The sequence below is a fragment of the Podarcis liolepis genome (genome assembly GCF_965112155.1).
Source record: "Podarcis liolepis genome assembly, chromosome: 10".
NCBI classification, from domain to species: domain Eukaryota; kingdom Metazoa; phylum Chordata; class Lepidosauria; order Squamata; family Lacertidae; genus Podarcis; species Podarcis liolepis.
Window position 1 is genome coordinate 69,473,359 of NC_139562.1, and position 13,705 is coordinate 69,487,063.

Genomic DNA, 13,705 nt, shown 5'->3' on the forward strand with positions numbered 1-13,705 from the left:
TTTGAATTGTGCTCAGAAATGTACTGGGAGCTAATGTAGGTCTTTCAAGACCGGTGTTATGTGGTCTTGGCGGCCGCTCCCAGTCACCAGTCTAGCTGCCGCATTCTGGATTAGTTGTAGTTTCCAGGTCACCTTCAAAGGTAGCCCCACATAGAGCGCTTTGCAGTAGTCCAAGTGAGAGATAACCAGAGCATGCACCACTCTGGCAAGATAGTCTGCGGGCAGGTGGGGTCTTAGCCTGCGTACCAGGTGGAGCTGGTAAACAGCTGCCCTGGACACAGAATTGACCTGTGGCTTTTGTCAATTTACCCTTCCTTTACAGTGCCCTGCACCACCTCTGGTGCTCCTCCAGAGTCCCCCAACTCTTCAAAGCAGATTTTCCTTGGGCTGAAAAGAGAAGAAGGTGCTGTAAAAATAGACTTATCCCTTCTGTCTGGCACTAGTGAAATGTCACAGAACATGTGAGGAATCTGGGGATCCAACCCTTTCTGTTTGCACACACAAAAATCCTTAAGTTTTCTTTTTCTAAAACCTTTTTGCATGGTAAAAACTTGACAGACAAACATTTTATTGTTTAATTTGAATTTCTTGGTACCAGAAAATGGGCAGCATTCTTCTATGATTCAAATGCTTCATGTGCTTCACTATGTATAGCTGTGTTTTCTTGTTTTTTGAGTTCTCTTTGCAGTTTTCCCTTTTGAACTGTACTATAATTGGATGCAGATAAATTTCCATTTTGGAAGCATGCTGATAGGCCTAAAACAAGTAACGACAGCAACTTGGATAGTCTGCTTAATTAAAAAGTTTACATCTATTCCATGGTTTTAAACTCCTATGCTTGGTGTTCACTTCTTCCCTCTTTTACCAGAAAAGCCATACCTATGTGTTTCAGCTTGTGATAAACTAGAGTAAGATGACAATTTTTTTCTCTTGCCTAGGGTAGCTGTTTATACAATTTTGTAATATTTATAGGATGCTGAGATACAACAGAAAAGCATAGTTTAGCACTGGAGCCTTAAGTTTGCACACTCACTCCTCTTTTGTATGCTGCAATTAGTAATTCTCAATCCTAGTTTTTGTTGTTGTTGTTTAGTCGTTTAGTCGTGTCCGACTCTTTGTGACCCCATGGACCAGAGCACGCCAGGCACTCCTGTCTTCCACTGCCTCCTGCAGTTTGGTCAAACTCATGCTGGTAGCTTCGAGAACACTATCCAACCATCTCGTCCTCTGTCATCCCCTTCTCCTTGTGCCCTCCATCTTTCCCAACATCAGGGTCTTTTCCAGGGAGTCTTTCTCTTCTCATGAGGTGGCCAAAGTATTGGAACCTCAGCTTCACGATCTGTCCTTCCAATGAGCACTCAGGGCTGATTTCCTTCAGAATGGATAGGTTTGATCTAATTTACTGTTTCATATGAAAAAGGCAAACTATGGTGAGCTTGCATAAAACAAAGATCAAGTCGACTAGGTATAGCAAGCTACTCTCCTGGAAGGAATAGATTACTATTATTCACATGAGTGTGAAGGGTTAATGACAGTGCTATATTAAGGAAAGTAACTGTAAGTCCAGGATCACGTTTACATTTTGTTAATCTTATGTAACTGTAGTTGCCAAGGGAACAGGTTCCCCTCCTATTTGAGTGCTTTTCTAGTAACCTTGTCACAAAGAACAAATTGTGTTGCAAGTGTACCTGCTCTTTGTTGCCTCCTTCCCCAAACTGGTGCTCTTCAGGTTTTTTGGAATACAACTCAAATTATTTCTCACCACTGGTCATACTCACTGGGCACATGAGATGAAGCCTTCTCTTTTGAAATGGACAGGGGAGTGGCTCCAGCCTTTCTTCCGATAGCATCCTGAGGTACACCACCTAACTTGGTTTGCTACATAATGGGATTTAAGCCTTACTATAAACCTAATTTATTGTCCATTTAACCCTAATGAGGAAAGACCATATACACAAAATGCTACTCTCATTGTAGAAAAGCTAATCACCCACAGCCACCCCCCCCCCCCCGCTAATCAAACTTAGGACAACTGACTGTTTCTTGTATCCGGGAAGCATTATCCAGAATCATGCCCCTTTCTTTTTCAATGTCTTCCGTGCTCAAGCCAAGCCAACCAGAGAGCACATGCCATGCTCTGTCCCCATTCCTGAGTTGTGCTCCTTCTCTCCTCCAGACTCTTATTCTCATGAGTCTTCTTTTTTCTGAGCTCTTGACTGCTGTCCCTCTGCTTCCTGGGATCACCACTTCTTCTCTAATGTTCAGAGCCTAAGTGGAAGGCAAGGTAGTAACCCGCCTGCTCCTCCTATTTCCTTGCCTTTTTCTCAGTCTTACTGCAGTTATACCCATTCTTTTCCACCCCTTTATGTGCAAGCTGTATTTTTTACCCATTCCACCAGCTCACCCCCCAAACATTCTCCTGCCTCTATCTTCCTTTCTAGCAAATCCAGTTAATTGCTGCGTTAGCACTCTTTCAGTAAAGAAAGCCTTTTTCGGTAAAGTCTTTTAACTTGTCTCTTGCTCCCTGAGCACCTTACAAAGGCAATCCACTGCGCCGACTAAACAATACGAACATTACCAGCACTTAGCTCGTTGGTATTTTGATTGTTATATTAGCTGGAGCAGAATGCACCAGACTGACATCAGGCTGTTCTTTGGTAGAATAGGGCCATAGTCCCATTGGACAGAGTTGTTTGCTGCACACCACATGAGTTAAATTTCCCTAACTGCTTGTGTTCTGGAAGGGCTTATTCCATGGACACAGCAAAGTACTATGAAGATGTGTACTGAGTAAGTAAGCCGGGCAATGCTGTCATAATAGGATGCTGAGACATAACAATGATCTCATGAGCAGAGTTGTGCATCTTACATGAACATCTTAGGGTGTGAATTTCCCCCGCTTCATTATTCAGAATACTTTCTTGCATTAAAATCACACGGCAGCAGAGCTGATTTCGCTGGTGCTCTGGTATCAGCCATTTCCTTCCAACGTGCCCCAGATATTGAATCATTCCAGGGCATTCTGGGGAAAACATGACAACACCTACTATTAACTTCCACTCCTCTCCCAATATCCAAGGAATTTTGGAAAAATAAAATGGTAGGTGCTAAGTCATCCCTAAAATTGGGTGCTTCCTCCAGAAAAGGATAAGCCCCGCTCCCAAATGAAATTAATTGGATAATGAATCTGAATTCATTTCACTGCTTAGTGATGTTTACTTTATACAAGTATGTTGAATGAAATGGATCCCATTTGTTTCTATTTTTCATTAATTACAAAATAAATTAACATTCCTTTTTCTATTAATACAGTACTTGTATAAAGTATATGCTTTTTCTCTTATTTTTTATTTTTAAAATATTGCAATCCCTAACCTGACTTTGCTAAATTGAACTCCCAATATAGCCCAATATAAATTACACTCATATAAAAACAATTTGCAAATTTATTTAATCTGAGTGGTAAGATGAGCTTTTTGTAATAGAAGTAAAATCTAGATATACACTGAGGTTGCTTATGATCCAAAGGTAGTAATACACTAAGGTATGGTAACTATGGCTTTATTTGGACATTCTCTAACATCATCTCCTAAGATATATGGTCAACAGTCACTAGAGTCTGCTTTAACCTGAACACATTTTGGAAGCAGTGCAAGCACTTTCGGTTTGAATGAACATTTAGTGGCAGGGGTTAAGAGAAGTTCATTTTACCAGCAGAACAGAAAATAGTATTCTCTAGTTCAGTGTTTCCCAACCGGTGTTCCGCGGCACACTAGTGTGCCGTGAGACACCGGCTGGTGTGCCGTGGGAGGAAGGCGGGCGAGTCGGGCGGTGAGAGGTGGCGGCGGCGGCGAGGATCCGCGTCGAGCCGGGGGCGGCTCCGCGGTGGTGGTGCCGAGCGGCGGGGCAGCGCGCGCAAAAGGGAGGAGCGCGAGACAGCGGAGGAGGAGGAGGCCGGCATGTCCGGGCAGCAGCAGCAACAACAGCAGCAGCAACTCCCGCCGCCGCCCCCTCCTCCGCCCGCTATCGCCGCCGCCGCCTCAGCTGCCCTCGCTCTGCTGCCTCCTCCCACCCCGGCAAGGGGGAGGGAAAAAACTTTCGCTTTTGTGCGTCCCTCCCGGCGTGACGCTGCGCGCTGACGTCACGGGGCGGGGCTTTAATGGTGGTGTGCCGCGAGATTTTTTTCCGGCTAACAGGTGTGCCGTTGCCCAAAAACGTTTGGGAAACACTGCTCTAGTTGTCTCGTAAGAACACATAGAACTCGCTCTGCAATTCTAGGGCTCTGATATGTAATATGAAGAAGACATGAAAATAATATTCTGTTACCTTTCAGCAGGTTGAAGCTAATTTTAACAGTACCAAGCAGCAACAACCTCCAAACCCCCATCTGTACAGAACCTTTATTGTATTTTAAGTCAAAGGGGGCAATTACAACTATAAACTGCAGGATGATGTTCTTTAAATCAGAATAGTTTGCATTTTTATGGTTACTTAATTAGAAAGGCAGTCATCAAATTTTATTTTTAAGTTCATTATATGCTTTGTACAGTTAGATTGCGTTAATTTCTTGACTCTTGTCGAAGCACAGTAACTTTTAATACACATTCACAAAATTTAACATGCTTCTTAAGAATCCTCATTTTTGAAGCCCAGTTGATCTCTCAAAAGCCAAAATGAGGGCTTACAGTTGATACAATTAATGAAAAATCTGTGCATGTTTTTCATATAGTGCAACCAAAACAGATATGATAGAAGCCACAAATGAAGTTCCTGCGTGTTAGCAGTGCATACATGCTCCATTATCTATAAACACATTTGCCATGCACACCAGTCAAGTTGTGATTGCCCGGTCAGATGTGCTGCTGACTTAACTCTCCATACATGAATGGCGATGAGGCGCATGGTGCCTTAGGTGTATTCATTCATTCCATTTATAACCTTTGTCTTAGCTTCTGTCATATCTGTATTGAAGGGTTTTTTTGTTCTCATGTAGCATACTTTTAAAGTGTTTATTTGATGTCACTGTGGATGCATACAAATCATCATTTGCTGGGGTGAGAAATTGATCTGAACCATGGGCTCAAGGGAGAGCCTAGTGCTTGGATGCAAGTGGTTGGATGTCAAGAATCCCAGAACAGCAAGTTCTATCGCTTTTAAAAAGTAACATGAAAACAGCATGCAGAGCCCTTCTGCCCTTAATGATGCGGGGCAAACACTTGCAGCAGCAAGCAAGCAGTCATCAAGATTTGTCCGCAAATGTTAAGCCTTATTTTTAACAAAAAGCTGCTGCATATGTCAGCTTGGCCAGAACCTCCCCTCAACCCACGTGACCCCTGAAGGCATAGGTGGCAACTGTCCAAGGCTTACATATCACTTCCTACTCTGAGCCCAGAGCCCAGCATCTCAGGGCTCACTGATAAGCATAGTAACAAAGCAAGCCAAGTGGCACATATCAAAGCATGTATGAGCTCATTCCCACAGCAACTATCAGTTAATTTTGAGGTTATCTTGACTACCAAGATGACTGACACGGGCCCAGTTGCGACCATGCGGAGATTTCTGGACTGACATCTCCACCTGGCTGGCCTTTCTATCTTTCTTAAGCAGGTAAGCAGAAGAGCTTATTTATTGTGTTTATATCCCAACCTTTTCCCCAAGGAGTACATGTTTCACAGCCTCCTCAGTTAATCTCTACAACAACCCTGTGAGGTAGGCTGTGACTGGCCCAAGGTCACTGAGAGAGCTTCCTGACTCGAGTGGGTATTTGAACCCTGATCTCACACTGATCTGACACTCTTAACCACTACACCACACTGACTTCCTTAGAGTACTTCTGCTGTGGTCCAGCTATATAAATTAAGTAGGTAAATAAATAAGAGCAAAGCAAAATGTAATTTAAAGAAGAATCTGAACTATTTCCTTAAAGCTTGAATTTGTTTTATTTTAGATTGTTTTATTTGATGTTTTAATGTGTTGTAAACAACCTTGATTTTTTTAAAAAAATAAAGCGGTATAGAAATGGAATGAAAATAATAATAAGTATAATAAGTTCCATGGGGGGGGGGGGAGAAGGTTCCTAGACAGTCTGTTCTGGCAACCCCAGCCTAGGTTTAAGGTGCCATTTGGCAATCAGCTTATATATCTGAGTTTCTAACACTGCAAGATGGCGTTTGCAGGCCTTCCACAGAGAAAGAAGCCTAGTTTGTTATCTATGTCTTCATTTTTATGCTATCCATTCCTTTGACAAAATATTAAAACATCTTGCTACAAAACAAGAGCTGGAAGTGCCTTTTTCCAGCCTGAGTGCTTATCTTTCAACACTGCATGTTTAATTTAAATCTGACTACAGTATGTTGCTGTAACTAATTGTATGTAGACAGAAAGTCCTAGGAAAAATTTCTTAATGGCAAGCTAAATCATCTAAATCATCTATGTCTAAACTCTTAACAGTGTTAGCTGATGGATTATTAAACAAAAACTGGCTATTGGAGTTTCTGTGGAGGAAACATGTTGACTTGACAGTCGTGTTTGAGAGTACATTTGAGAGTAGCATTTTGTTGCGTTGCTGACATTTAGACAGGCTGATTGCTGGTCAAGAAGTCACTGCATTTGTGTCAATGGAGAACAGATGGTTGTAGGGAGGGCGTATGTCCAAGAGAGTGGGAAATGAGGTAATGAAAGGGGGGGGATAGATATATTAACACATATTTAAAATTGTCATAGGCACAAAGCTATAAAAATTAGGCATCTAGAAATTAGATGTGGACTCATTTTAAAAGAACGGAAAGCAGGCACTGCTGCATAGAAGCTTAGAATACATTGCCATTTAATGAAAAGTGCTGCCTTCTCCGTTATTTTTGTATCAGTGCATAGGAAGGCAAATGTATAAGATCCTAGGGTTTGCATTAGACAGCACAGGAGAAGTGAATGCACTGGCTGGTAAATAATCTGCTATGCATATTAATGTTGGTTCAGTAAACATCATTTTCTTAATCCCTTGCTCCAGCCTTGTAATTAAATTTATTGATATTCTACGCAGCAGAATATATTAGTTAGTGATTCAAACAAGGCAATGTATTTTATAGTATAAATAGTAATTCTCTTGCTTTTATTGTAAATAATTGTGCAACATGAAATGCATATTCTCTTTCTCTGCTTCTATTATGTTTGTTCCTGAAGAGAGAAATTAAAGTCAGACATTTTTCATTATCTCTTTCAGTTGTGTTGCAACATTTTTATACCAAAATATTGAAATATAAATTAAACCTTTTTATTAAAACTAAGTCATTAAAATACATATAAACAATTTATTTATTTTTTAAATGCAGCCACCTTTTCTTATCTGCTACCTTTTGTTTTACTTGCATTGTTTAATTATTTTTTTTACCATTTGTGGGTTTTTTGCATTTCATGTTGAGTATGATCTTTTATTTATGTTGAAATGCTAAACTAGCATTGCACTTGCCACCTTTTAGCCTGGTCATAACTTCAGATCTCCTCTTACTGTACTATTAAAAATGTTTAATTTGTACTTCTGTGCTTTAGAAAATATTTTGTATATTTGTGTAAATGTAAATTGTTTTGTAATTTATTCTGTGTATAAAACTGACCCTTGTTTACTGTATATGACTTTCTTTTAGGTAAAAAGAACATATTCCCATGGTACATACAGAGCTGGCCCAATGAGACAAATCAGCCTTGTTGGAGCAGTGGATGAGGAAGTGGGGGACTATTTTCCAGAGTTCCTAGATATGCTGGAAGATTCACCTTTCTTAAAAGTAAGAAAGAAAGGGAATCGGGGAAGTAACTTTGCATAGTTTTGTTAAATCTTAAAACTTTGTTTATTATGATAAACAAAATGACACTTCTAATATGGTGAAGAGATTAGATCCAAAATCTGCAAGTCTTTAATACAGGGATTCTTGCATGCAAAATTAAAATTAAATATAATGCAATGCAAGAAAATAAATAGTGTGCAACATTTTGTGTTTATGTGCATTTTTCTGCAATCAATAGCTTTCAGGGTCCATGATCCCCAAAAGGTTAAGAATCACTGTTTCAGAAAGTCACTTCCAAAACTGGCAAATGATTAGGTATAAGGCAACAATTAAAGGTATTGATTTTTCAATTTGTATTCTACATTCATATTTGAAGGCCAGTTCAAGTTCTTCATAACAGGCTATTAATTTCTTATGAAACCTGCAGTCCTGATGAAATTTTCAAGGAGCACTGAAAGCACTCAGATTCTTAGGTTGAAGAATACAGTGTGCTACAATGCAATTTATATATAGATATAATATTTCTTTGAGGTAGACATTATTTTGAATTGAAAATACAGTAAATGCAGAAGGAAAAATTGTGGTCCTCTACATTGATGAAATTGCCCCTGTTTTGCAGTAGAATAAGATATGCAGTGTTTTCATGTTGTGAGTTAATGAAAATGTTTCAATTGGTGGTGTTTTAAATAACCTTTAAATAACTGTTTCTTCTTAGTGTACTTTGCCATGGGGGACACTTTCTAGTTTGAAACTAGAGAGTCGTAAAGATAGTGATGATGGTCCTATTATGTGGGTACGTCCAGGAGAACAAATGATCCCTGTGGCAGACATGCCAAAGTCACCTTTCAAAAGGAAAAGGTATGCTGAAATATCTGGCTTTATTTGATTCCATACTGTAGAGTTTAAAACTTCCTGAGCAGCTTACAGCCGTTAAAACAGTAATAAGGTATTTTAAAAGAATTTTAAAAATTGAAGCTAAAAAATCTCAGAATCCCCAAAGCTCTAAAAATCCTGAGTAAATAAAGATACCTTCATCTGGTACAAAAAGACATCAAGTTCAAAGCCCCTCTGGCAAGACTGTAATAGTTGGAGTGTGCCAAAGCAAAAAATACCTTGGTGGAATCTACACTCATATAAAAAACATTCTGAAAATGCTTTAAAAAATAATAAATACATTGAATTTTCCATAAGGCTCGGCATTGCCATCTAGTGTCACATTGTATATTGCACTTAAAACACACTTTATCTGCGGTTGTAAAGCTGAGTCCCTTGTCTCCAAAGTTGTAAGTTATTTTTGAGGAGGCTGGTTTAAGCCCATGTTTTTTCTTCTTTTTGAATAACTTTTTATTGGGTTTTAAAAATCAAGGATCATAGGAATAATAAATTATACAAATAGACCACGTCTTTTCATATCATTCATACATCACAAAAATACACAATAAGTTTGCAGTAATATCTATGACATACAATTTATTATTAGTGGTCAGTATATAAGCTCTTGGTTCATTGATTGGTTAAACAAAAACAAAGGGGATAAAAAAACAGGATAAAAATACAGGATAGAACAGAGTTAACAGATAACATTCAACATCACTTAGCTAATCGCCTAATCAGGAGCCCTTGTGGTTGTGCTTAGATTAAGTATGAGTAATAGTCATTTTTTCCTCTTAAGTTACCAATGAAACAATATAGAGTGCTTGTATATTGATGAATGGGGGGTTTCAAAGTGAATATAATAATTTATGTTTACATTTAAATTTAGATAAACCAGATTGAGCCAAATGCTGATGGTGGGGGGATTATTCATTTTCTGGAATATGTTATGAAATTAAACTATATTGGAGTAAAGCCATCTTTCTTGATTTGTCAATGTGTCAACTGTAGTTTATTTGTAGTTTATTTCTTAAGGAGGGCTGTTTCCCAAACTGTTTTGTACCAATTGTCTATTGTTGTGCCGGCGGAAAAGTCTTTTCAGTCTCTGGTTATGTTGTGCTTTGCCACTTGTAATAAATGGCTTGTTAATTCTTTAAGTTCAGGCCTTTTTGACTAAACATGTTATATTTTCTTTTCTTAACAGACACTAATACTGTGTACTTGTAATACTTGGCTCTGGTTCTAGAATTACTGACTGAATTGGATAGAGCTGGCTCCAATTTCAGCCAGTATTAATCTCTGAAGTGATGTACTTAGGCCCTTGTGAGATCAAAAAAGAGCACTTTGTTCCATAGAGGGAGAAAGTAAATGATCACAGAGAGCTGGGGTGGCAGCTAGTTCATCATCAATGATTGTTATGATTTATTTATTTTTATATCAAACAGTTTTAAGTCACTTAATAGTTTTAACGTAGGGTACAACATAAACAGAAAATCATAAAACCAGGAATTCAGGCAGTCAAAAACATTCCCTGAACTTATGGGTCAGGGAAAGACCAGGCAAAAAGTTAGGTCTTTACAAGACACATGATGTACCGTATTTTTTGCCCTATAGGACGCACTTTTCCCCCTCCAAAAATGAAGGGGAAATGTGTGTGCGTCCTATGGGGAGAATGCAGGCCTTCGCTGAAGCCTGGAGAGCGAGAGGTGTGCACCGACCCATCTTGCTCTCCAGGCTTCAGGCAGCTATCCGCAAGCCTGCGGAGCCCGGCGGGAACTCCCGCGGGCTCCGAAGGCTTGCGGATAGCTGCCTGCAGCCTGAAGCCCAGGGAGCGTGGCACTGTGCACCCCGGGCTTAGGGCAGCTATCCGCAAGCCTTGGGAGCCCGGCGGGAGTTCCCGCCGGACTCCCAAGGCTTGCGGACAGCAAGCTCCACAAGCTCCGGGAGCGATGGCGAGGTTGCGCAACCTCGCCTTGGCACCCAGACCCATTCTGGGGGCTGGGGTTGGGGGAAGCTCGGGCTTCCCCCATCCCCAGCCCCGCAAGCTCCAGGAGCAATGGCGAGGTTTCACAACCTCGCCATCGCTCCCGGACCCCCGGACCCGAGGCTAAAAACAAAGCCAGGACAGCCAGCGGGATCCATCCCGCTCGCTGTCATGGCTTCTTTGCTCTTTGGGGCTCGGGGGAAAAATAATTCCCCCTCCTTCCCCCCCCCAAAGTAAGTGCGCCCTATAGGGCGGAAAATACAGTAATTGGCCAATTTTTCAGCCATGCAAAGCACTCATCTTCAGTGCCCCTGCTTTGCTGAGATTCAGGCTTAGCTTGTTATCCCTTATCCAGTCGACCGCTGCATCCAGGCACTGGCCCAGGTCCTGCGTGGCATCTCCTGATTCAGTCATTATTGAGAACTAGAACTGAGTGTTATCCTACTCATGACACCTGGCCCTAATTTCCTTATGACTGCTCCCAGTAGTTTCGTATTGCCTAGAGCATAATTTCTAGGGGACTGAAAAGCACTCTTCTATTATTACTGTCTGAACTTGGCCACATAGGTAGCGCAGTGCCCCCAATTCCCATCCCATAGAGCCAGTCCCAGGAGTGCCTGGCTTGCTCTGGTCCATGGAGTCACGAAGAGTTGGACACGACTAAACGACTAAACAACAACAGAGCCAGTCCAGGAGGATGCAATGGTCAATGGTATAAAAAACCTTAGAGAACTAGACGTGGAAACAAGATTACACTCCCCTTGTCCTGCTCTTGTTAAGCACAATCCATCAGGGTGGTAATGAGCGACTCAGTCCCATAGAACAGCAGTCTTTCCATTTATAATTTGTGTGTAGAATGCAATTATAATATCAAATGAACATTGCACTGTGTACAAGAAATGTACAAAAAGATCTAGAAATGCGGGTGTGTATTAGCTTGTTCGTTTGTTTTCAATCACCGCACAAAAATTCTAAACCAGCACCTTGTATATTGGAGGGCATTCCTTTTTTACTGGTGTAATAACTTGCTAACATTTTTATATGAGGGGGGGGGGGAATGGACAATTATTCTTAATTTTTCTTACCCCCATCCTTTTAACAGAACAACCAATGAAATAAAAAACCTGCAGTACCTACCTCGTATTAGTGAACCTCGTGAAATGCTTTTTGAAGACAGGACACGAGCCCATGCAGATCACATAGGACAAGGGTTTGAACGACAGACTACAGCTGCTGTGGGAGTATTAAAGGCAGTGCATTGTGGAGAGTGGTATGTATTTGCCAGGTTTTTTTCAGGATAAACATCTGAAAAATACCTGCATGAATTGGACAGTGCTGAGATAGATCCCAACTAATAGTCCTGTCATCACTCTTGGCCTTGAGTTGGCATGCAGAAGAGATTTGGCCCTGTATTGCTGCAAGTTGCTGATCCTAATATAGGGAGTCAAAAATCCTAAAGATAAATGCTATTTGTGCATTTAGCTTGATGCATTCTATAACAGATAAATATTCCATATCAAATCTACATTGGCACAATGGATAGAAAATGGCAAGATAGTGATGGAGGTGATTAGTAAGTGTTAATGCAGAATGGAAATTGCCATGCAGAATGGAAATGGACATGATTTTTTATTTGAGGTGTGATTTTCTTCTATTTTGAGCTCTAGACTAATCTGTTTTTGAAATCTTAGTTGGCTGAATTGTGCAATTTAATTGAAAACACAGATGAAATGTTAAGAAAGCAAAATGAGCATTTGCCTACCTTCTGATAACTGGATTTGAAAGTAAATCCAGCTTTTTCCTCTTCGTGTGTGTGTTTTTTAACAGCTGTGAAATATCAGAGGATAGTGGAATGTGATAAACAATTATGATTTAAAAATAATAATGTTTTGGAGACTGATAGTGTGACATATAAGTAGGTCATAACTTAATCTGTAGCTTCTGGGACAAGGAACCCTGAGCACTGCAATCTCTAATTTACACTAATTTGCAGATGCTGTACATTGCAGCTGTGTGGAAGAAGTAAGTAAATTAGCATACTTGCCAGAGTATCCTGTGGCTCATGTGAAACTAAAAGGTAAAGGTACCCCTGACTGTTAGGTCTAGTTGCAAATGACTCTGGGGTTGCGGCACTCATCTCACTTTACTGGCCGAGGGAGCTGATGTTTGTCCGCAGACAGTTTTTCTGGGTCATGTGGCCAGCATGACTAAGCCGCTTCTGGCGAAACCAGAGCAGCGCACGGAAAAACTGTTTACCTTCCTGCTGGAGTGGTACCTGTTTATCTACTTGCACTTTGACGTGCTTTCAAACTGCTAGGTTGGCAGGAGCAGGGACTGAGCAATGGGAGCTCACCCCGTTGCGGGGATTCGAACCACTGACCTTCCGATCGGCAAGCCCTAGGCTCAGTAGTTTAGACCACAGTGCCACCCGCGTCCCTTTTGATTTTAGGCCCCAGTAAAAGGTTATGCTTTCTACAAGGAAGTTGTAATAGAGTAGTACACACCTGAACACCTGTTATATTAGCATGAGAAGACAAAGGATCAGTTGCTGTGTTAGTACTATTTATAAAAAATAAGTTCCAGTTGCTGTTGTTACTTTTCATTGGACTTCTGCAAACTGAAAAACAACTGTATATTTTCAGTGCTTTATTTTGTGCTTACAAGAGCAGCAAATAGCTGGCTGATTTAATATAAAGCGGATGCTCGGGTTGCGAACGTGATCTGTGCGGGAGGCACGTTCACAACCCGTAGCGCGATTCAGCACTTCTGCACATGTGCAAAGTGCGATTTAGTGGTTCTGCGCATGCTTGAGCACCGAAACTTAGAAGCAACCCGTTCCGGTACTTCTGGGTTTGGCGTGGTGCGCAACCCGAAAACGTGCAACCTGAAGCACCTGTAACCCGAGGTATGACTTTATTAACCTTGATGGCAACACTTTCTCTCCTTTGCATAGGCCTCAACAACCTCGTATAACCAAAGATGTAATTTGCTTTCATGCAGAAGATTTCTTAGAGGTAGTTCAACGAATGCAACTAGATCTGCATGAACCTCCGCTTTCACAGGTAAGTGT

The 13,705-nt window shown here is 40.9% G+C and overlaps 1 protein-coding gene across 1 annotated transcript in view; it reads left to right on the plus strand.

The window, feature by feature from the left end:
- RSBN1L (round spermatid basic protein 1 like) overlaps positions 1-13,705 on the plus strand; it is a 52,877-nt gene that overhangs the window by 35,390 nt on the left and 3,782 nt on the right. The window contains exons 7-10 of the mRNA XM_083464021.1: positions 7,641-7,778; positions 8,494-8,636; positions 11,738-11,905; positions 13,589-13,697. Coding sequence (XP_083320147.1) covers positions 7,641-7,778; positions 8,494-8,636; positions 11,738-11,905; positions 13,589-13,697 — 558 coding nt within the window. The remainder of the gene's footprint in view (positions 1-7,640; positions 7,779-8,493; positions 8,637-11,737; positions 11,906-13,588; positions 13,698-13,705) is intronic.